This window comes from Balaenoptera musculus, chromosome X, assembly GCF_009873245.2.
Source record: "Balaenoptera musculus isolate JJ_BM4_2016_0621 chromosome X, mBalMus1.pri.v3, whole genome shotgun sequence".
NCBI lineage: Eukaryota > Metazoa > Chordata > Mammalia > Artiodactyla > Balaenopteridae > Balaenoptera > Balaenoptera musculus.
The window spans coordinates 59,108,624-59,131,622 of record NC_045806.1 but is presented as its reverse complement, the minus strand read 5'-3'; the positions used below and the strand labels follow the sequence as shown (position 1 = coordinate 59,131,622).

Below are 22,999 nucleotides of genomic sequence, written 5' to 3'. Positions count from 1 at the left end.
CTGTATCCTTTATAAACAAAATATAGTCTTTTTTATTCAGCTACTGAATTAAGTGTTCTATTTGTTTTGGGGAAGGGCCCTTTTTACATGCCTAGAAACCTCTGATATCCTCTTCTAAACAAAAATGTCAGTAATGTTTTAGCCATGATTATACACTGTTTATTAGCCTGATGTTTATTACCCATATTATAATAGCAAGCCTTATTATATGTGTGTATAGGAGGATAAACTATTTTCTGGAAAGAAAGCTTAAGCTTTCTTTTGTCATCTTACATCTGAAATAGTGCAACTGAGGTATAGATGAAAGAATAATGGACCATAGATTCTATCTCTGATTTTGCCATTTGCTAGTCATATAACTTTGCTAATCTACTCAGTGTCTCTTGGCCTTATATTTTTGTCTATTAAAAAGGAGAAAAGCCCTCACTGGGTTGTTAGAATTAAATAAAATCATGTACTTGAAAACACTTTGTAAACTATAACACACTAAAAAGGTCCAGAACTACTATATGTACCAGTAAGCCACCAGATACTTTGGGAAGAATTAGGCATTAAATTTGCAGGTATTGTTGCCCCTGTGATATCTTATATACCCTTGTGTATATGTGAGCACTTTGAAATATTATTTATAGTTGTGAGAGTAAATTATTCTGAACTGTTATTTTCCTTTTTCTCAGTTTATAGACCAGCAACAATTCTACCTGGCTCTGGACAACAAGATGATAGTGGAAATGCTTAGAACAGACCTCTCCTATCTCTGTAGCCGCTGGAGAATGACAGGCCAGCCCACCATCACCTTCCCCATCTCACACAGCATGCTTGGTAAGGACGTATGAGGCAAAGAACGAATGTATTTTTGAAATAAGTCATGTGGTTAGCCCCTCAAAAATCATAGAGTCACTGGAAAGCTACTTTTTGTCATTTGTTCTTTCAGTAGTTTTTTTAAGCTCTTGTTTTGTGCCAGGCACTTTTCAAAGCACTGGGCATACGTGGGGTGAATAAGGCAGATGAGGTTTCTACTCTCACGGAGCTTATGTTTTAGAATAAATATGTAACAAATAAACCAATACACAAGACTATTTCAGGTGGTTTGAGAGCTATAATTCAAAAGATGTAATAGAATAACTTGTTTGGGGCTACTTCAGATAATTGGTTTCTAGGCCAATTTACAGAAACTTTATTAATACGATTCATTTTAAAGACAGTAATATTATATTCTGCATCTGTCTTACTCCAGTGGAGCATCAAGATTTTATAGGTAAGTTCCCAGACTTCTCTTTGCAAGGCTTGCCTAACTGAAGCAATAAAATCTAGCAGGGAAAAGTAAAAAGCCTTTCAGTTTATCTTGCCTTTATTAGCTGGGCTTCCTGACATTGCTTACTTGAAACTGAGTGAAAGGGTTTATTGTTCTCTCAGTTCCTGGAGGACTAGAGCCAATACTGAAGCACTGCTTCCTTTCTGTATCTCTGCTGTTGCTTCCAAAGGCCTGTTTGTACTACCAAAGTACATAGAATTCCTTTTCATTAGAGAAGAATCCTTTGTCATAAATCATTCAAAGTCCAGACAGACTGTTAGGGATTTTGGTCACATCTCTAAAGTGCTTCAAAAGCACAGGAGTTGAGGAAGTAGGGTAGTCTTTCTTCTTTTTGTCTTTCTTCTTTATTTAAAACAATTAACAAGTGCCCATTTAATAACTACTGTGTTCCCAGAACTGTCTTTAGAAAGTATAAAGTCTAATTGGAGAAACAAAGCTAATTCACAAAATTAATAGAAAACAATTCAAGACAGTATATAAAGAAGTACTAAACCATTAGATTAGTATTTTACAGTGACAGTGATCAAGTTGTCAAAGAAAATTTCTTGACTAGGTGGGACTTATCCAGGCTTTTTGGGATATGTAGTATTCATATGCGAGGAGAGAAGGAGGAAAGGTACTTTAGGTGAGGGAAAAAATACCATGGGTGAAGCCTGGAGGCAGGGATGCCCTTGACTTGTGAGTGGACACTGAAGAGGCCAAGCTGAATAGAGTGGGCCTTTCATGTTGGAGTATAATTATCAACAAAATTGGATTAGTAAAATGGGGTCAGATTATGAAGACCTTGAAAATAAGCAGAGAAATTTAAAACAAATTGTCTCAGAAGTCTGAAGCTATTAAAAGTTTTTGAGCAAGGAGTGATATGATGAAAGTGATATTTAGGGAATATTGATTTAGTGACAGTATACACTGTAGTTAGAAGAATCTGATATCAAGGAAACTAATCCAAGTATGAGGTGATGAGAAGATACACTGGATTGGTGATAGTAAAAATTGAGTGGGAAAGAAGGATACAAGAGTCATTTTAAACACCACCTGCAAGTCAGGTGTTGGCTGACTAGATATGAGATATGAATCAAGATAATACCAACATTTAGAGAGACTAGGTAAATAATGCTGCCATTGATAAAAGCAGAGAAACTATAAAGGAAGATGCCAGTTGTAAAGGGACATGTTGAGTTTGTAGTGACAAAGAGGTTTCAAAATTGAAATGCCTAATAGTTGGGATGAGATATACAGCCATAGCTTGGGAAGAAGAATAAAATTAAGATCTAGATTTAAGTCACAAAGTTTTGATACTTGGTACATGGTCACACAACAAAAAACAGAAGTATCAATAGCAATAATAACTGCAATGTTTATTGAGCATTTTCTCTGTGCCAGGCACTGAGCTAAGTACTTTCAGTGCATTATTTTGACATCTCTACAACAACCCTATTCAGGTAGGTACTATTAATAGCCCCCATTTTATAGATGAAGAAGGTGACTCATTGTATAGTCACAAAGCTAGTAAGCAACAGAATCAGGCCTCAAACCAGGTCTGTCAGTCTCCAAAACCTACATTACTAATAGCTGTGTATTTTTGTCAGGGAAAATTTTGTGCTGGTGAAATGAGAATGAACATATTAGTGATCACATTAAAATGTGAATTAGTTAAATTCTCATATTAAATACAGATTCCTAGGATAGGCAAAAGCAAAATCTAGCTAGATGCTACTTACAAAAGCTATCCCTAAAATAAAATTGTATGGAAAAACAGAAAATAAAGGAAGACATAAAGATATATCATGTAAATGCTAACAAAAAGAAAGCAATGATGGCAATATTAATATCAAAAATAGCAAATAGAATTCAAGGCATAAATCAGTAAATGGGATATAAAGGATATGTTATATTGATAAGAGTTATAGTACATGAAGATGGTGGAACATTTATAAATTTTTATCTACTGAAGAATATCAGTGAAATGCATAAAGCAGATATTTAGGAAAACTTAAGGACAATATGATAAATCCATTGTACAGTCATAGTGGGAAACTATAACATACCTCTATCATAATGTCACAGATCCATTATACAAAATAATTAAAGATATAGAGGATTAACAGACTTGATTTTTGTGTTTATGGGTGTATGTGAAAGTATACCCAGAAAGACAGAATACACAAAGAATGTTTATTTTTTAAAAGTAGAAATAATATAGATGATATTGCCAGACATAGCACATAAAACTAATTAAAACAAAAATAATTTCTTAAAAACCTGACCATGAAGGAATTAAAATTTTTGCAAATAATTCTTTGATTAAAGAGGAAATCAAATTTGAAATTATATAGTCTTTTAAAATGAAAAATGATACCACTACTAATCAAAACTTAAGAGATTTGGCCAAAGTCATATTTAGAAATTTTCATATTCTTGAATATTTTCACTTTTGAAAAAAAAAAGAGTTCTGTTTCCAGACAAAAAGGAATAGACTCACTTCTCCCTATTCTTCCTGCTAAGTACAGCTAAAAACCCTGGACATTACTATAATACAAACATAAGAAGACTCTGAAAGTTGGAAAAAAGAAGGGAGACTGGCTGGGGACTTTGAACCTAAGAAATGACACAACAGTGAATTTCCTGGGTTTTCCTTCTGCCTCATATATCCTGGACTGGGTACTGGAGAAGTTATCATCCCAGAAATACAAATGGGTACAGATTTTAAAAGGTCCAGGAAAGACCTTCTCCCTCTAGCCAAAGGAACAGGAAAGGGACAGCCTAGCCAGACAGAAAATTTCTAGACAATAAATGTGTTCTAATCTACCCAAATACCACAGAAAAAAACTACAGCCCCATTCCCATCCCTATCAGCGAGGCTGAGTGGGGAACCTAGACTACTGCCTTCACACAGTTGTGAAGAGGTGCCGCCTCCCTCCTTAGGGATAGTGTCTGAGAAGAACTAGTGGGGAGCTTAGACTTTCATCCTTACTGAACAGTAGAGGAACTCCTTCCACACCCACCTAGCAGTAACAAGGCAGTGCTCCCTTCCCTGCTGCACAATATCAGAGGAGACTTGCTGAATCAGAAGATTCAATAAGATCCACAGTCTTGTAAGATGATACCCCAAATTTCCAGAATACAATACAAAATCACTCATACCAATGCCCAAGAAAATCTCAACTTCAATGAGAAAAGATGATCAACAGATACCAATACCAGGATGACAAAGATGTTGGAATTACAACAAAGATTTTAAGGCAGTCATCATAAAAATACTTTACCAAGCAATTACAACCACACTTTAAACTTGAAAGTAGGAAGTCTCGGCAAAGAAATTGAAGAGGTGGAGAACCAAATGAAAGTTTTAGAATTGAAAACTATAATAACTGAAATGAAAAACTTACTAGATAGGCTCAGTAGCAGAATGAAGAAAATAGACTGAACTTGAAGATAGAACTGTAGAAGTGAACAAGAGTAAAAACAGACTGAAAAATATGAACAGAGCCTCAGAGACCTATGGGACTAATAATGAAACGTCTAGCATTCATGTTATGAGTCCCAGAAGGAAAGGAAAAAGAATATAGGGCTGAAAAAAGTATTCCAACTAATTATGGCTGAAAAAAATGGCAAAAGGCATAAACCTACTGATTCAAAAAGTTGAGAGAGTCCCAAACAGGAAAAACCCAAAGAAATCCATGCCAAAACATAATGATCAAACTCCTGAAAGTTAAAGAAAAAGAAAAAATCCTGAAAGCAGTAAGAGAATGATACACTGTCTATATGGGAAAACAACTAGAATGACAGCAGATCTCATCAAAAACCCTGGAGAACAGAGGAAAGTGGCATAACATTTTTCAGGTGCTTAAAGAAAAGAATTAATAAACTAAGAATTCTGTATCCAGTTAAAATGTACTTGAAGAATAAAGGGAAAAAAGACATTCTCAGCTGAAGCAAAACTAAATGAATTTGTCTGAAGGAGACCTGCTCTAAAAGAATAGCTTAAAGGAAGTTCTTGAAATAAAAAGGAAATAATGCAAGATGGAATGTTGGAACATCAAGCAAGAAAAACAAAAGTTGAAAGAGTAAGAATACAGGTAAATACAATAGACTTTCTCCACTTCAATTTTCTAAATTATGTTTGACATTTGAAGCAAAAATCATAACACTGTCTGATATGGTTCTCAAAGTATGTAGAGGAGATCTTTAATGAAGTTATATATTGGGGGAGGTAAGGGACTGAAAAGGAAATAAGTTTTTTTTGAAGCATAAACATTGTAAAGCAATTATACTCCAATAAAGATGTAAAGATGTAAAGATGTTCTGGAAGTCCTAGCCACGGCAATTAGAGAAGAAAAAGAAATAAAAGGAATACAGATTGGAAAAGAAGAAGTAAAACTGAAAACTGTCACTGTTTGCAGATGACATGATACTATACATAGAGAATCCTAAAACTGCCACCAGAAAACTGCTAGAGCTAATTAATGAATATGGTAAAGTTGCAGGATACAAAATTAATGCACAGAAATCTCTTGCATTCCTATACACTAATGATGAAAAATCTGAAAGAGAAATTAAGGAAACACTCCCATTTACCATTGCAACAAAAAGAATAAAATACCTAGGAATCAACCTACCTAGGGAGACAAAAGACCTGTATGCAGAATACTATAAGACACTGAGGAAAGAAATTAAAGATGATACCAACAGATGGAGAGATATACCATGTTCTTGGATTGGAAGAATCAACATTGTGAAAATGACTATACTACCCAAAGCAATCTACAGATTCAATGCAATCCCTATCAAATTACCAATGGCATTTTTTATGGAGCTAGAACAAATCATCTTAAAATTTGTATGGAGACACAAAAGACCCCGAATAGCCAAAGCAGTCTTGAGGCAAAAAAACGGAGCTGGAGGAATCAGACTCCCTGACTTCAGACTATACTACAAAGCTACAGTAATCAAGACAATATGGTACTGGCACAAAAACAGAAACATAAATCAATGGAACGAGATAGAAAGCCCAGAGATAAGCCCATGCACCTATGGTCAGCTAATCTATGACAAAGGAGGCAAAGATATACAATGGAGAAAAGACAGTCTCTTCAATAAGTGGTGCTGGGAAAACTGGACAGCTACATGTAAAAGAATGAAATTAGAATATTCCCTAACACCATACACAAAAATAAACTCAAAATGGATTCGAGACCTAAATGTAAGACCAGACACTATAAAACTCTTAGAGGAAAACATAGGAAGAACACTCTTTGACCTAAATCACAGCAAGATCTTTTTTGATCCACCTCCTAGAGTAATGGAAATAAAAACAAAAATAAACAAATGGGTCCTAATGAAACTTCAAAGCTTTTGCACAGCAAAGGAAACCATAAACAAGACGAAAAGACAACCCTCAGAATGGGAGAAAATATTTGCAAACGAATCAACGGACAAAGGATTAATCTCCAAAATATATAAACAGCTCATTCAGCTCAATATTAAAGAAACAAACACCCCAATCCAAAAATGGGCAGAAGACCTAAATAGACATTTCTCCAAAGAAGACATACAGACGGCCACGAAGCACATGAAAAGATGCTCAACATCACTAATTATTAGAGAAATGCAAATGAAAACTACAATGAGGTATGACCTCACACCAGTTAGAATGGGCATCATCAGAAAATCTACAAACAACAAATGCTGGAGCGGGTGTGGAGAAAAGGGAACCCTCTTGCACTGTTGGTGGGACTGTAAATTGATACAGCCACTATGGAGAACAATATGGAGGTTCCTTAAAAAACTAAAAATAGAATTACCCTATGACTCAGCAATCCCACTACTGGGCATATACCCAGAGAAAACCGTAATTCAAAAAGACACATGCACCCGAATGTTCATTGCAGCACTATTTACAATAGCCAGGTCATGGAAGCAACCGAAATGCCCATCAACAGACGAATGGATAAAGAAGTTGTGGTACATATATACAATGGAATATTACTCAGCCATAAAAAGGAATGAAATTGAGTCATTTGTTGAGACGTGGATGGATCTAGAGACTGTCATACAGAGTGAAGTAAGTCAGAAAGAGAAAAACAAATATCGTATATTAACGCATGTATGTGGAACCTAGAAAAATGGTACAGATGAGCCGGTTTGCAGGGCAGAAGTTGAGACACAGATGTAGAGAACAGACATATGGACACCAAGGGGGGAAAACTGCGGTGAGCTGGGGATGGTGGTGTGCTGAATTGGGCGATTGGGATTGACATGTATACACTGATGTGTATAAAATTGATGACTAATAAGAACCTGCAGTATAAAAAAACAAATAAAACAACTAATACTAAACTTTCATTGGGTTATTTGTATGGAAATATGTTAATATAAGTGTTTCAGACATTACATGAAATTTCTAAAAATCTTACATGTTCTGGTATAATGTTATAAGTCATAATCCTAGTTATTACTTTAAAATGTATATCTCAGAAATAACTAATTTTCTTGTCAACTGCATTATTATGAACTTTCATCAAATCTTTAACCATGGTCATTTTTAAGTCTTTTGTCATTTACCGACAGTTCTGGGTGTACTCTGATGCTTTTGCAAATATGTTCCTATAAAAGGGTTTCATCTTCAAGGAATTCATGGAAAAGACTCTGACAAGTACAGGTTTCTGGTAACTGACTGTACTGCTGAACTGAATGAATAAGCATTTTCAGAACTCTAATGAAAAACTGATGAACTCATAAAAGTGCTAACAAAAGATCAAGATGAAAAAAAAAATTAATTACATGGGACTGAGTGAACTGATGAGGATGAGTATAATTTTTTGACTTTCTGTTTGAATTAAAAAAAAATCCCACAAGGACTCGGAGGCAAAGAATATACAAATCAATTTTCACTGCAAAGTAAAGGAGCTGTTACAGTGGAGGATTACTGGACTGAATGTCAATATTATGACATAGTATGAGTGTGTTTCATGTTTGGTAATTGCAATCATTGTTGCTTTTGTTGTGGTCATCCATGTACAATGCTTGGTGTCAGTCTATTTATCTCTTGTAAAAATAAAATACAGTGTGTGTGTGTGAAAAAAAATAAAATAAAAAAATAAAAATAAAAAAGGAAATAAGGTTTTTACACATCACTTTAAACTCGTGAAATGTTGGCACTAATAGACAGTGATATATGTATAATGCATGTTTGTATATATTATGTAATACCTAGGGTAACCACTAAGAAGTCTATACAAGGAGATAAAGTAAAAAAAACTATAAATAAAATGGAATTCTTGTGTTTTAGAAAGTAGGAATTAAAAATAGAAGAACAGAGGAACAAACAGAAAACAATAAGTAAAATGGCAGACTCATTCCTAATATATCAATAATTACATTAACTGTAAATAGCCTAAATACACCAATTAAAGACTGAGATTGGCAGAGTAGATTTAAAAATGACCCACATATATGCTGTCTCCATGAGATTCACTTCATATGTAACAATATAGATAGACTAGAATAAAATAATGGAAAAAATATGCCATGTAAAATTAATTTTAAAAATCAGAAGTGGCCATATTAAGATCTGGTAAAATAGACTTCATAATAAAGAGAAAAAATATAGATAATAAAAATAATGTTAAGAATGAGGAAGGGGATATAGCTACAGAAATGGAGGAGTCTAAAACTAACACACCATTGTAAAGCAATTATACTCCAATAAAGATGTTAAAAAAAAACAAGAAATGGAGGAGTCTTTACAAATTATAAAAGAATACCAAATACAATTTTATAAATCTAGATAAAATTGACAAATTTCTAGAAAAGTAAATAATATAAGAATAAGCTTAAGAAATAGAGACACGGATATAGAGAACAAACTTATGGATACCAAGGGGGAACAAGGGGGTGGGATGAATTGGGAGATTGAGATTGACATATATACACTACTATGTATAAAATAGATAACTAATGAGAACCTACTGTATAGCACAGGGAAACTACTCAGTGCTCTGTGGTGACCTAAATGGGAAGGAAATCTGACAAAGAGAGGGTATACGTATACGTATAACTGATCCATTTTGCTGTACAGCAGAAACTAACACAACATTGCAAAGCAACTATACCCCAATAAAAATTAATTTAAAAAAGAATAAGCTTAATAAGAAATATGCATAAAACTATGTAAAAAATTATAAAGCTAATAAAAAACATAAAAGAAGATTTTAATTACTAGAGAGACATACCATGTTGCTAGATGGAAGTAGTTAATATTGAGAAGATGTTCATTCTTATTAAATTAATCTATCAATTCAGTGAATTCCAAATCAAAATAAAGACAAATTTTTATGAACAAGCTGAATCTAAATTGCATATGGAAGAGAAAATGTACCAGAATAACCAGATTTTTTAAAAACTAAAAACAAGAAAAGATAGATCCATTGGAATTACAATAATGATAAAGACAGCAATACAAATAGCAGCAAAAGAATATAAATAAATACATTTGGGAAAATCATTCATTTAGGCCTGCTACTTTACATTTTATACAAAATTAAATTCTAAATAGATTAAACAGCTAAGCAACAAGAAAAACTATAAAAGAGAAGAAAGTATGGGAGAATGTTTTTGTGATCTTGGGCTGAAGGAAGCTGTACTTTGCAGGACGCAGAAAGGAAAACTTGACAGATTTTATAACATGAAAATCTAAATTAATCTTTGTTTCTAAATAAATATTTTATACAAAAATGAAGTGTGGTTGAGGCTGAAAGACAAATAATAAAGTAGATAAAATATTTGCCATACATATGATAGAGAAAAGGGTAATAGTCACAAAACATAAAGAGGCCTTGAAAGTCAATTGAAAAAAAAAAAAGATTATTTATTAAAAACATGGGAAAAGAGCTTTCCAACCCAAACCAGAATGGCTCCTGCAAAGAAGGGTGGCGAGAAGAAGGGCCAGTCCACCATCAACGAGGTGGTGACCAGAGAACACACTATCATCATTCACCAGCGCATCCATGGAGTGGGTTTCAAGAAGCATGCCCCTCGGGCACTCAAAGAAATCTGGAAATTTGCCATGAAGGAGGTGGGAACTCCAGATGTACACATTGACACTGAGCTCAACAAAGCTGTCTGGGCCAAAGGAATAAGGAATATCCCATACGGTGTCCATGTGTGGTTGTCCAGAAAACGTAATGAAGATGAAGATTCACCAAACAAGCTCTATACGTTGGTTACCTATGTACCTGTCACCACTTTCAAAAATCTGCAGACGGTTAATGTGGATGAGAACTAACGGCTGATTGTCAAAGTTTTCGAACCACCAAAAAAAAAAAAAAATGGGAAAAGAACATGAACAGGCAATTCATAAAAGAAATACAAATAGCCAGTCTATACATGAAAACATGCTCAATCTTACTAGTACTAAAATTAAAACAATGTATTTTTTTCATGTATCAGATAAAGATTAAAAAGATTATTAACACCATTGTTGTTAAAGATGTGGGGAAACAATCACTTTCTATACTGATGGTAGACATAGTGGCACAACTTTTTTAGTGTGCAGTTTGGCAGTCTATAAAGTTTTTAGTAAGTGTTCCCTTTGTTCTGACAGTTCTACTTGTAAGAATTTATCCTAAGGAAATAATAGAAAAATTACATCACAGTGTTGCTTATAATACAACAGTCTAAATATCTGTTATGGAATCATTTTTACCTTTTGCAAAGAATTAGTTAGAAAAAGTGGATCACAAAAGAGTATGTGTAGTATGATCCCCTTCACATAAAGTTGGATAATTGTTAGCCTTCTAAATATTTTTTATGCCTACCCACATACACACACGTAAACCAAAGCTCATTGGATGAGATAATGTATAAAATGTTCAGCACAGTACTCGGCACATAACATTCAACATATGGTTGCTGTTGTTATTATTGTCAGCATTCAGTAATCATTCTGTGTTCTGCAATCAGGCAATGTGCTAAGTACTTACAATAAATAAGATACTGTCTGTGAGGAACTCTCCTCTCTTGGTCATCATCCCTTACCATTTCCCATTCTGCAGCATCATTGGCTCTCAGATGAAGTGTTGAAATACAGGGTGGTCAACGAGGACTGTCTCATTTGTACCATCACCACCAGAAAGTTGGTTTAAAATAATTGAAAGATTCCCCTTATTTCAAAGTTAAAACCACAAAGATTGTTTTAAAATTCTCTTCATTTTAAGATGAAGGTGGAACCAGCTTGAATTCAAGTATCCTGGCAGCACTCCGAAAAATGCAGGATGGCTATTTTGGTGGGGCAAGGTAAGTGACCTGTATGCACTCAGTAGTGAAATGAAGTGAAATTTGCATGCTGGGTATAGTAATGGTAGACTTGTGATGCCTTTCTCTGTATCTTTAGCAACATATACCCATCCTATTCCAGGAGCTGGTGTTTGATAGATTGAATCAAGGAATTTAATGTTAAAGAGAACGGTTGGAATTTTTCCCCACCCTGTTCTTTGCCTACACCCCATAAATTCAGTGGATCAGGAAACTTACCCTGGAAGGAAGGAAGAATGGAAGGAAGGGAGGGAAGGAGGGAGGAAAGTAGGTTACTGGACTATTCAATTCTCACTGCTTTTCTTTTTTCCCTAAGTTTTTATTTTGAAAACTTTCAAGTAGACCCAAATATGCAAGAATCTTATTGAATACCATATACTCTCCCTCAAGACTCACCTGTTAACATCTGTCCCACTTGTGTGTTCTCTCTCTCCCCCCTTCCCTCCCTTCCTTCCTCTCCTCCCTCCCTTCCTCTCCTCCCTCCCTTCCTCTCTTGTTCCCTACCCTTCTCCCTCTCTCACACACACATATGTGCACACGCACACACACACACACACACACACAGGCACACACACTTTTTTCGCTAAAGTGTGTGAGGGTTAGTCAGAGATATCATGACTCTTCAACCCTAAATACTTCAGTTTCTGTCTTCTAAGAAAGAGGGCATTCTCATACATGACTACAATATAATCAGCACACTCAGAAAAGTTAATATTGATATGATACTATTATCTAATACAGAGTCCATATTCAAAATTACCCAGTTGTCTCAATAATGTTTTCCCATAGCTTTTTTCCCACTCCGGCTCCAATGAAAGATCACTCGTTGGCTTTTAGTTATTGTATCTCCTTGATGTCTTTTAATCTAGAGCAATTCCCCAGCTATTTGTTAATATTTCATTACAGTTTTCATTACAGTTTTAAAGAAAGAAGGTCAGTTATTTTGCAGAATGTCTCTCAATTTGTTTAAAATGTTATCTTCTGAGTTACTTTCCCCTGTCTGAGTTTACTCATTGGTGACCTCACAATGGACGTGTCTATTGCTTGCCAGCCCTTCCATGGGGAGAGCGCTTCTCTCCATATTCTTCATAATCCTCCATTCGTGTCTAGATTCCATTATCCTTTCTCCAACAGTCTTTGACCAAATGGCTTTAGCTTCCATTGATCAATCAGTTATTACTAATGGGGTTGTAAAATCATGATTCTGTGTTTCTATCATTCTTTGTACATGTATTAGTTGGAATCCTTCTGTTAAAAATAAAAAAAAGCTCTCCCTTAGCCCCTTTAATTTTGTAGTTTTATTGCCAGCATAGAGTCATAGATTCTTATTTTATATTTATGTCATGATTCATTCCAATTTCAGTGTACATATTATTCAAGATCTGGCTATTGGGAGCCCCCTCAAGTTGACTTCTTTAGAAAATCAGTATTATTGACTTTCCCTTTGGGTTTGGGTTTTGCAATTGGCTTTATAAGTAGGGGAAGATATGGCTTACAATCTACTATAATTCTTAAAATTGTCAGATACCGTTTTTTCTTTTCAAAATGGTCTTTTTGAGTATTTTTTGAAATGATACGACAGATTTGTGGTGATTTATCTTCATTCTGTCCTAGCTTCTCTTGCAGCCAATGGAAGTTTTTGCCAGATATTTGGCAGAGTTAGCAATGTAGTATGTGGCAGTGAAAGAGAGCAAAACTGATCTGCTGGTGGATTGTGAACCCATTAATTGTAGTCTTTATTAACATAGTACCCTAACCTATACTACACTATGTCTAGGAGTGCTGTAAATGTTCACTTTTACAAAATTTGTACTAGTGTATAAACGTTAGTAATCCCCCAACAGAGCATTCTAGGTATCCTTTTTATCACTAAACTGTGTTGTTTTGAAAATGATTTCCTCTGATTTTCTGTTTCCTGTTTACCCTCTTAATTGTCAGGATTCAAACAGGTAAACTGTCAGAGTTTTTGACAACATCTTGCTGCACACATTTGAGCTTTATGGACCCTGGACCTGAGGGTAAATTGTACAGTGAAGATTATGATGCCTATGATAATGAGCTGGAATCTGGTGACTGGATGAATGGCTATGGTTCAACCAGTAATGGTAAGGAGGCTTCATAAATGCACTGGCCTTGCTGGACAAGAATACAAAGTATTGTTGAGCATCCTCCTTAATATTTCTCACTGCCAGCAGTCTCACTTCTATTTAATACACCTAGATTTCTACTTTTGTTTGGCTTCACTTTTCATTCTTCTACTTACCTTTGGTTTCTGGTCTAATATCCCTGTGGTGATTGTGGAGTATAGAGTTGGACTATCCCTTACTAAGGTTAGGGGAGATTTCTCTCCCAGGTACATAAAATGACTCGTACTTTAAAAATGGGAGGAAGCAATGGTGAGTGAGAGATATTTAATCAAGTATGTAGTAGGAAAACTAGACATATACGTACTGCTTTTTGACATTAAAAAGCATAAAAAGTATAAAATTCCATCAGAGTTCTTTTATATAGACTATTATATAATATTCTATAATTTTATATTCTAATATATTCTATATATTCTAATTTTATATAGTTCTTTTATATAGAATATTATAGGGGTACATCAGAATCTCTGGGGAGTTCTGCGTAGTTTGAAAAAGCCGATTTGGTACGCCTATTGCTTTCATATTACACCTAGACAAATAACGCAGAACAAAATCTAATTGGCTTCTAGGAATACAAAGATGATATAGTGAGAAAGCATCATGGGGGCCTGAGAAACACCCTAAAGTGTTAAAATGCTGACCTAGGCAGGGCAAACATTACATTATTTGAATCCCACAGAGAGAAGGGCCGGTGGGAGTGAATTATTGTTCTAGTTATGTAAAACGTGGTTTGCCTGCTTTCACTGTCTGGTTTTCTGACTGTTAGCCTATATCTTAAGGCAGCCAATTTCTTTATCTTAAGAGTGGTGTGTTGGAGAGAAGAAAAATAAATAAATTAGCTTTCCTCAGTGAGCTAGCAAGCATAATCTCATATACAGTAAACCAAAACACTAGCAGTCAGAAGGACTATTTTCTCATTTGGGCTCAGCATTTACTCACCTAAGTACCATTTAATTCACTCTGTATTTGTTTTTGTAAGATCTAAAATAGTGTGAATTTCTTTGTTTGAAGAGTACATTAAATACAAGGTTATTTCCTGTTATCGGTAATACCCAAAGTCATGATATCTATCTTGGCATAAGCTGAAATATTTTGAAAACCAAATAAGACTGATCATATATTGAGGTTGTTTGCTATTGCATAGGTAGTTGTGATTTATATCTGTAGCACTCTTTCTCTTAGATTGCTTTCTTAAATATATCTCTTTAATGATATGTTTTACTAAGCTTGATATTATGCATTCTGAGTCACTTTCCCCTGTCTGGGTTTACTCATTGGTGTCCTCACAATGGACATGTCTATTGCTTGCCAGCTCTTCCATGGGGAGAGCGCTTCTCTCCATATTCTTCATAATCCTCTACTCAAGTGTCTAGATTGTATTCAAGGTTATAATATTTGTCATTAAGATGTCACTGAGTATGAGGTCCACTCCTGCAGCTCTGCTAGTTCCCATTAGTCACATCAGAGAATAGAAAGACATCTGGAGAGTTCCCCAGAGGTAATCAAAATCCAGATGATACATGACTGACGTAGCAAACTTCAGTATTGATCCAAACATTGGGCTTTTCCAACTATAAATGTTGCAAGTGTTCATGTAAAATCTGAAATGTTAAGCAGCCACAAGATATATGTATTTTTTTTGGTTTCCGTTATCCATAGTCAGAGATAATGTTATAGAAGGTGTGGGGGGGAGGGAGAGACCAAGAGGATAAGGACTATATCTGTCTTCTTCAGCACTGAAACCTCAGCACCTAGTACACCACCTGGTCCATAGTGGGCAATAAATATTTGGTGAATAAGTGAAGGGGGTAACAAAAAAGACCAACGTGTGGTCAGTAGTCCTTTTGACACCAGTGCCACATGGAGCTTGTTCTTTCTTTAGCAATTGTAGCTGCCATTTGTGGAATCTGTCTGTTTTCAGGTAGGCTCAATGTTTAGTAGATTTTTGCCCTTCCCCACAAGTCTCCTCATACCAGTGAGACTCAAAGGGCCCTGTTCTACTCCTCCTCCACCACAACTGCCACCACCACTACCATCACACACACATACATAGATTATGAAATGCTCCACCTGGCCTATAATAAGCTCATACTACTTTCAGGGAACCTAATATTGTCTCAACAAAGTTGAAGAACAGGTGGATCCTGGTAAGTGGCTATAGTTTCTGAATAGTAAAGCTACGAGATTGTATAATGATCACCAACTCCTTTCCCCCATGAGCTAAAACAACCTGGTTTTGGTGCTGTGTTGTGGGCACAGGAGTCAGTCATTCTGTTTGGTGGGGTAGATTGTGAAGTAACTAAAATGTTTATTTTTTTCTCTCCCCCTCCCCCCACTAACCTTGCAGCTCGCTGTGGTGATGAAGTTGCTCGTTATTTAGATCACCTTTTGGTGCACACTGCTCCCCATCCTAAAGTAGCCCTTACCTCACAGAAGGGAGGGCTAAATCGGTTCCGAGCTGCTGTGCAGACAACCTGCGATTTAATGTCCTTGATGACCAAGGCCAAGGAGCTGCATGTACAGAGTGAGTAATGCCATGACTCACTGGAGTCAGGAACAGGATGACATGAAGCCCAGGATGGGGGTGGGGTGTTTATTACAGTGTAGGCAGGAACTTTGTTTTGTTCACTGCTTTATCCCCAGCATCTCCGACAGCACCTAGAACATATCAGTTGCTCAAATATTTGTAAAATTAATGAATTTTTACAATTAAAAATGGGTAATTAATGGGTATAGTTTTGCTATAGATAGTGCTGTGTAGTCTGGTTTAACCAGTTACATAGCAAGAAGAGACAGAACAAGAGACATGGAGCATATTCAATTTTAACATCAAAGTATTAAAATGCGGAAAGGATTTTTTCCTCCTTTGGAAAAGTCACTAATTTGGAAGTAATTTTATTTAAAGGGAAAGCATTGCAGACTATTACAAGATAGCCTTGCAATGGAAAGGGAGATATTCTCCCTTAATTAAGCTAAATCTGGTTCCTTAGGCCAGCTGTAACTTATACAGTCAGTTGTTCCAGCAGTGTAGAGCTGTATTTGTCAACTACAGTATCATTCTTCAACAGCTTTACCATTCTTCTCCCCAAGACTACTATCCTCCCTCAGTAGTATTCACAGTGGAGGATGTCTTCTACCACTCATTGCCAGGAGTAGTCATGGCTCCTAAGAGTGTTCATTACTTGTATGATAGCTACATATGAAGGGACAGAAGGGCTCCTTGGCCACACCTAGAGGACCTAAATGTTAACATTTCACAGATGATGAGAATGATTGAGATGCATGATCTTACTGTCTAAAATTTTATTGACCATTACTAACCAAAGATATTAAACATGATCATTGGGGAATCATTTAACAGTTAGAAAAGGGAAAAGCTTAGCATACATAGCCTTTGCGTATGCTTCCTTGACAAAGGGCTTATGCAAAGACATCAGCTTTATTAAGTTATACTTCTTGATTGTGAATCAGGAAACTTGAGCTTAATTCCCAGCTCTGCTACTTACTTGCTTGAACAGTTATCTGAGCTCTGTATCTCTCTTTCTGTATCTGTAAAATGGCAAAAATGACAAGAGAGTCTCTCCTTAGAGGTTATGGTAAGTGTTTCAACAATGAACTGTAAGTAAAAATCTTAGGAATATCTCAAAGTTGGTCAGCCACTACATTTTTTGATTCCCTAGATAGGGTCATCCATTTATCGGTTCCCAAGCAATTCCAACTGCTAGCGGCCAGATATTCTTCTGGGAGAGTCCAGAAAATATAAAATGTAACTGGGTTCTTTCTGTTATATGTGGTAGTCTATTAAAGTATCAGTGATAGCACCATTGTGGTGTTGATTACGTTCGTAGAATTTAATATCTTATATGTCCAGCTGATGCTATAATTCTAGATATTCCATTCAAAATATGTTTATTGATTGATTGAATATCCTTTGATTTATCTGACCTTCATATTTCTTTTCTTTGCTATTACCAAGAAAGGGTAAATTTCTCATTCTTGTTCTATAAAGAACCAACCCATATGTAACTTCATTGTTGAGGTCAACTGTGCATTTTTATTTATCTCTTAATTATCTAAGCTTTTCCATAAATATCAACCTCTTGCAGATGTACACATGTATCTTCCTACAAAGATATTTCAGGCTTCCCGGCCTTCACTCAACTTACTTGACTTACTTCATGCACCACAAGAGAACCAGGTAAATTTGCACAGGAGGTATTTCTATCAGCTTTTTGCAAAACTGCCATTCTTACAGAAAATAATAGAACTAGCCATTATGGTTTCTGCTAGTAACTGGTGGTAGGCAAAATGCCACCATGGTGAAGACATATGTCCTTTTTAGTTCACTTTTTAAATGGGCAAGTTTTTCTAGTCAGGCTTAAGAAAACTAGATTGCTGTATCATACATTCTGAAGGTGTCATTGTTTTTGCTTTACTTTTTGTCAAAATTTAGCAAACTCTTATGGAAAAGGTTTAGAAAGTGAAAAGATCAACACTCTAGGGCATTATTTAAGGTGATCACTTGTGGATTTTTTTTGTCTTTTCTCAAACTAAAGGTTCCCTCTGTTCGTGTAGAAATACATCTTCCTAGACACCCGTCTGGGGAAGTGGACTTCAAAGCACTGGTTTTACAGTTGAAGGAGACCTCCAGCTTACAGGAGCAAGCTGATATCCTCTACATGCTATATACTATGAAGTAAGTGATGGATATTATCAATCTACTTTCATGATCATATAGAAAAGAAGTATAGCATAGTAAATATAGCACTGCTCTGGAGTCTCACTGATGTGGATTTGAATAGTTTTGCAACCTACCTACTGTGTAACTTTAAAGTCTCAATTGTCCTCATTTATAAAATTTGGATTATACCTACCTCATAGAATTGTTGTAAAGATTAAAACAAGATAAAATATCTGCAGTCTCTGGGAATAAAGACACAGACCTACTAGAGAATGGACTTGAGGATATGGGGAGGGGGAAGGGTAAGATGTGACAAAGTGAGAGAGTGGCATGGACATATACACTACCAGACGTAAAATAGATAGCTAGTGGGAAGCAACCACATAGCACAGGGAGATCAGCTCTGTGCTTTGTGACCACCTGCAGGGGTGGGATATGGAGGATGGGAGGGAGGGAGATGCAAGAGGGAAGAGATATGGGAACATATGTATATGTATAACTGATTCACTTTGTTATAAAGCAGAAACTAACACACCATTGTAAAGCAATTATACTCCAATAAAGATGTTAAAAAAAAATATCTGCAGTCTCTAATACAATGCCTGGTACATAGTAAGTGACTAATAACGTAAACATTATTATCATTATTATGGTTATTTTAAGCCTCCATTATTTGGTAAAATCTATAGATAAATTTTTAACTCAAAAGAAGTAAGAATATGGAGGCTTACAGGAAAAAAAAAGTAGCATTAGTGAGTGTTTGCTATGTGTCAGGCATCCTCTGCTAGGTACATTTTATCTAGGTACCCCTAACTCTAGGTACCTTGAACTCCTCTCTCCTGTCCCCCAAATTCCCCCACAAAATTACCTGTTCTTCCTCATTTATTCATGTTGTCAGCACCCTGAAGAGGGAGGATGGACCCCCGCCCTCCCCTAATTTGTTTTGGATGTCAAGACTGATGATGCCACACAAATACCAGAAGGGTGTGGGTCCTTAAAAAGCAGGGAAAGAGGCTGGATTTGGAATTTTATTATGATTAGGAGGTGAGGCTGGGATGAGGGTTCATTCTCAACGGCACCAAAAGAGGGAACACTCAGACTTTTTTATCAACTTGCTCAGACGTAGGCTGGAAAGGAAAGGGGAGTGGTAGGACTTGAAAGCAGTCAGCAGTCAAATATCAAAAATGGAGTTGCTTCTATGAAATTCTCCATCTCTATTGTTGGAATCAACACCTACCTAATCATCAAGCCTTCTCCCTATATCCAGTTAATCACCAAGTCTGTCCAGTTTTACCTCTAAATATTTATCTTCTGCATCTCTAATATTGCTGCCTTCATTCAGGCCTATGTCTCTCCCTAGGACTGTTGCTACAGTTTCCTAACAAGTCTTTCTACTTCAATCTAGTTTTCCTCAAACACATCCTCAACAGAGGAGGGAGAGTAACTTTGATGATATTGCCGAAATGCCCAGGCTTATACAAAAGTAGAGAGAACAGTGTGATGAACACTTTTGGACCCATCTCCCAGCCTGAACAACTATAAACTCATGGTTAATCTTGTCACATCTATATTCTCATTCTCTCTTCCTCCTGGATTATTTTGAAGAGGATACCAAACATTTTATCATTTTATTCCTAAATATTTCAGTATTATTTCTAAAAGACAAAAACCTCTTAAAACATAACCACAATGGGACTTCTGGTTCTGGACAAGATAGAGTAAATGCATTTCTCTCTGTTCCTCCTGGGTACAGGAGGACATTATTTATAAAACAAACATAACAAGATGTTGAAAGGTGGAGAGAAGGCGGCAGACTGGCTAAGGACCTCATGATTCAAGGACTGAGAGGGTGCTGACATCCCCAGGTTTTCTTTGTTGCCTCACTGGGTGCTGGAGAAGCCAGCAGCCTGAAAAGGCCAGTCAGTGGGCACAGACAACAAAAGCCCTAAGGAAAACCCGTTCTTCCCAGACAAAGGGCTAGGAAAGAGGCACTCTAGCAACACAGACAACTTTTAAACAATAACCACTCTATTCCAGCCAAGCACCAGAGAAAAATCTGCGGTGCTACCCCTGTCAACAAAGGCTGAGTGGAAAGCCCAGACTTCTGCTCTCACCAAGGCAGGCACTGCTCCACCTTTCTCACTGCCAGGGGAGTGTCAAAGAAGGCTAGGTAGGGATCTGGAACTTTCATCCCCTCTAGGTGGTAATGAAGTCCCCTTGGCCTGACTCCAGAGCGTATGCCATTTCCATCAGATTATGGTGTTTAATGAGTAAGTAAAAAAGGAAGCTGAAAAGCCCACCAGCACTAAAGTCAAAGTTTTACACATCCAATTGTATTAAAAATAGCCCAAACATATTTTAAGCCATTTAGGGCCTGCCTGCTTTGCATCCTCCTCAAAACTCAACCTGCATCTGCTAGCAAGAGATAAGCCCTGGGCCATGAGTGTCCCAAACCATTGCTGCCATTCAGAGCTTTCTAACCTAGAGCCTCCCCACAGTGCTACTGAGGGACCACACCTAGACCTGTAACCCCCTTCCTCCCCTCTTCCCTGGGAGTTCCCTTGCCCTCCTCCTGTTATGGATGGTAGAACTTGTGCCTTATATAAGCCACCTGACAGTCTGATGCTGTGAGGGACTTCCCCTCTCATACAACCCTGTCCAAGTGCCAACTGTTAAAGCTTGTTATGTGCTACTACCAAGAAAAAGACATGGGTTTTATTACTCCGATACCTTTATTCCTTTCCTTTTTCCTTTAGGGTAAGGCAGTCTGTTCAAAAAGTATTAGTTGAATACTTATGTGCCAGGCACAATGCTAAATGCAGAGTAGTGAAAAGATAGAGAAGGTGAGAAGAGATAAGGGTTAAGGACAGAATGACTAATGACTGTAGCTTGAATGAAAACTGAAGATTCAGCAGGGTCATTGGGATAGGCAAGCAAAGGCTTGAAACACTCATGCTTTCCTACCAATTCAGATGATCCATGGTTGACTGCCAACTCTTCCACTCCTAACACATGAGTTTTCTTCATCTAATCCTGTACATACTAACTTCACCATAACATCTGATCAAAACCTGTAATCTCACTAGAACTAGTACTCTAGTATCAAACCACTTGAGTAGATTGTTTGATGTGCTGCATGGTGTTTAATACACTTGGAATTCTGCCCAGTATCCCTTGTGGATTTGAGTAGAAACTGGGAGGTGGGGTTTCCTATGTCTATTGACTAGTATTCCTTCTGTGAGTTGTCTGTTCATAACCATTGTTTGCTCTCCATTGGATTATTTATATTTTTCTTATAGTAATAGTATATATTACTATTTTGTTTGTTATATTTGTTGCAGATATTTTGTCCAAGGTATTTGTGTTTTAACTTTGTTCATATGCTTTTCTCTATGCAAAAGTTTCGGGTTTTTTTTTTAATATTTATTTATTTACTTATTTGGCTGCACTGGGTCTTAGTTGCGGCACGCAACATCTTCGTTGTGGCGTGGGGGATCATTAGTTGTGGTACGTGGGATCTTTAGTTGCAGCATGTGGTGTCTAGTTCCCTGACCAGGGATCGAACCCGGGCCCCCTGCATTGGGAGCGTGGAGTCTTAACCGCTGGACCACCAGGGAAGTCCCAAAAGTTTTGTTTTATATAGTCTTTTCTTTTTTGGCTTCTGAGTTTCTTATCATGCATGGGGAGAACCTTCTCCCCTCCCAGAATTTAAAAATATTTTAAATACCTTCAAGAATTTTAAAAAATTTAAGTCCTTAATCTACTCAGAATTCATTTTTATATGTCTTCTTACTCAACATGTCTAAAGTCAAATTCAGTCTTTACCAGAAACCTACTACTGCCTGACGCTTTTCATGGTATTATCATTCTTTCAGTCACCCAGACTTGAAATTGTGTCAACACCTTCAAGTCCTTCTCATCCCCTGCCTCTCCCTACCACATCACCACCACTACTGTTGGGAATCAGTGACCAAACCTATATCCTCTATAATCTAACTTTCGACCTTTATCTACCATTGCTCCCCCATCACAATGTGAATACTGCCACCAAAACAGCCTGCTACTTATCACATCCAAAACAAAGCCTGTATATGACCACTTTCAGACCTTGGTTCATGTTTTTTCCTCTGTCTGGACTACTCTCCCTTTACCACATCCCATCTCTCCTCTTTGGAATTCTAGCTATCCATCAAGGCCTGGATCATCTGTCACCTCCATGAAACTTTCTCTGATCCCTAGGAATAAAAAGGATCTTCCCTGATTATGAGATCTCATAACATTTATTTTCATATTATTTATTTTTATTTTGACCATTTCAAACTTAGAGAAAAGTTGTAAGGATAGTACAAAAAAAAAAGTTCTGAGAAAACCATAATTCAAAAAGAGTCATGTACCACAATGTTCATTGCAGCTCTATTTACAATAGTCAGGACATGGAAGCAACCTGTGTCCATCAACAGATGAATGGGTAAAGAAGATGTGGCACATATATACAATGGAATATTACTCAGCCATAAAAAGAAACAAAATTGAGTTATTTGT

General features: G+C 36.5%; 2 protein-coding genes across 5 annotated transcripts in view; both read left to right on the top strand.

Annotated features, from left to right (window-relative positions):
* PHKA1 (phosphorylase kinase regulatory subunit alpha 1) overlaps window positions 1-22,999 on the top strand; it is a 140,708-nt gene that overhangs the window by 91,969 nt on the left and 25,740 nt on the right. For all 4 annotated transcript variants that reach the window (XM_036839369.1, XM_036839366.1, XM_036839368.1 and 1 more), the window contains 6 exons: window positions 678-822; window positions 11,533-11,611; window positions 13,568-13,734; window positions 16,124-16,300; window positions 17,883-17,974; window positions 18,333-18,472. In XM_036839369.1, the coding sequence (XP_036695264.1) occupies window positions 678-822; window positions 11,533-11,611; window positions 13,568-13,734; window positions 16,124-16,300; window positions 17,883-17,974; window positions 18,333-18,472 (800 nt within the window). The remainder of the gene's footprint in view (window positions 1-677; window positions 823-11,532; window positions 11,612-13,567; window positions 13,735-16,123; window positions 16,301-17,882; window positions 17,975-18,332; window positions 18,473-22,999) is intronic.
* LOC118888416 (60S ribosomal protein L31-like) lies at window positions 10,227-10,610 on the top strand. Its single transcript, XM_036839371.1, has one exon. It carries the CDS (start codon window positions 10,227-10,229, stop codon window positions 10,599-10,601), a length of 375 nt encoding a protein of 124 aa, XP_036695266.1. The 3' UTR covers window positions 10,602-10,610.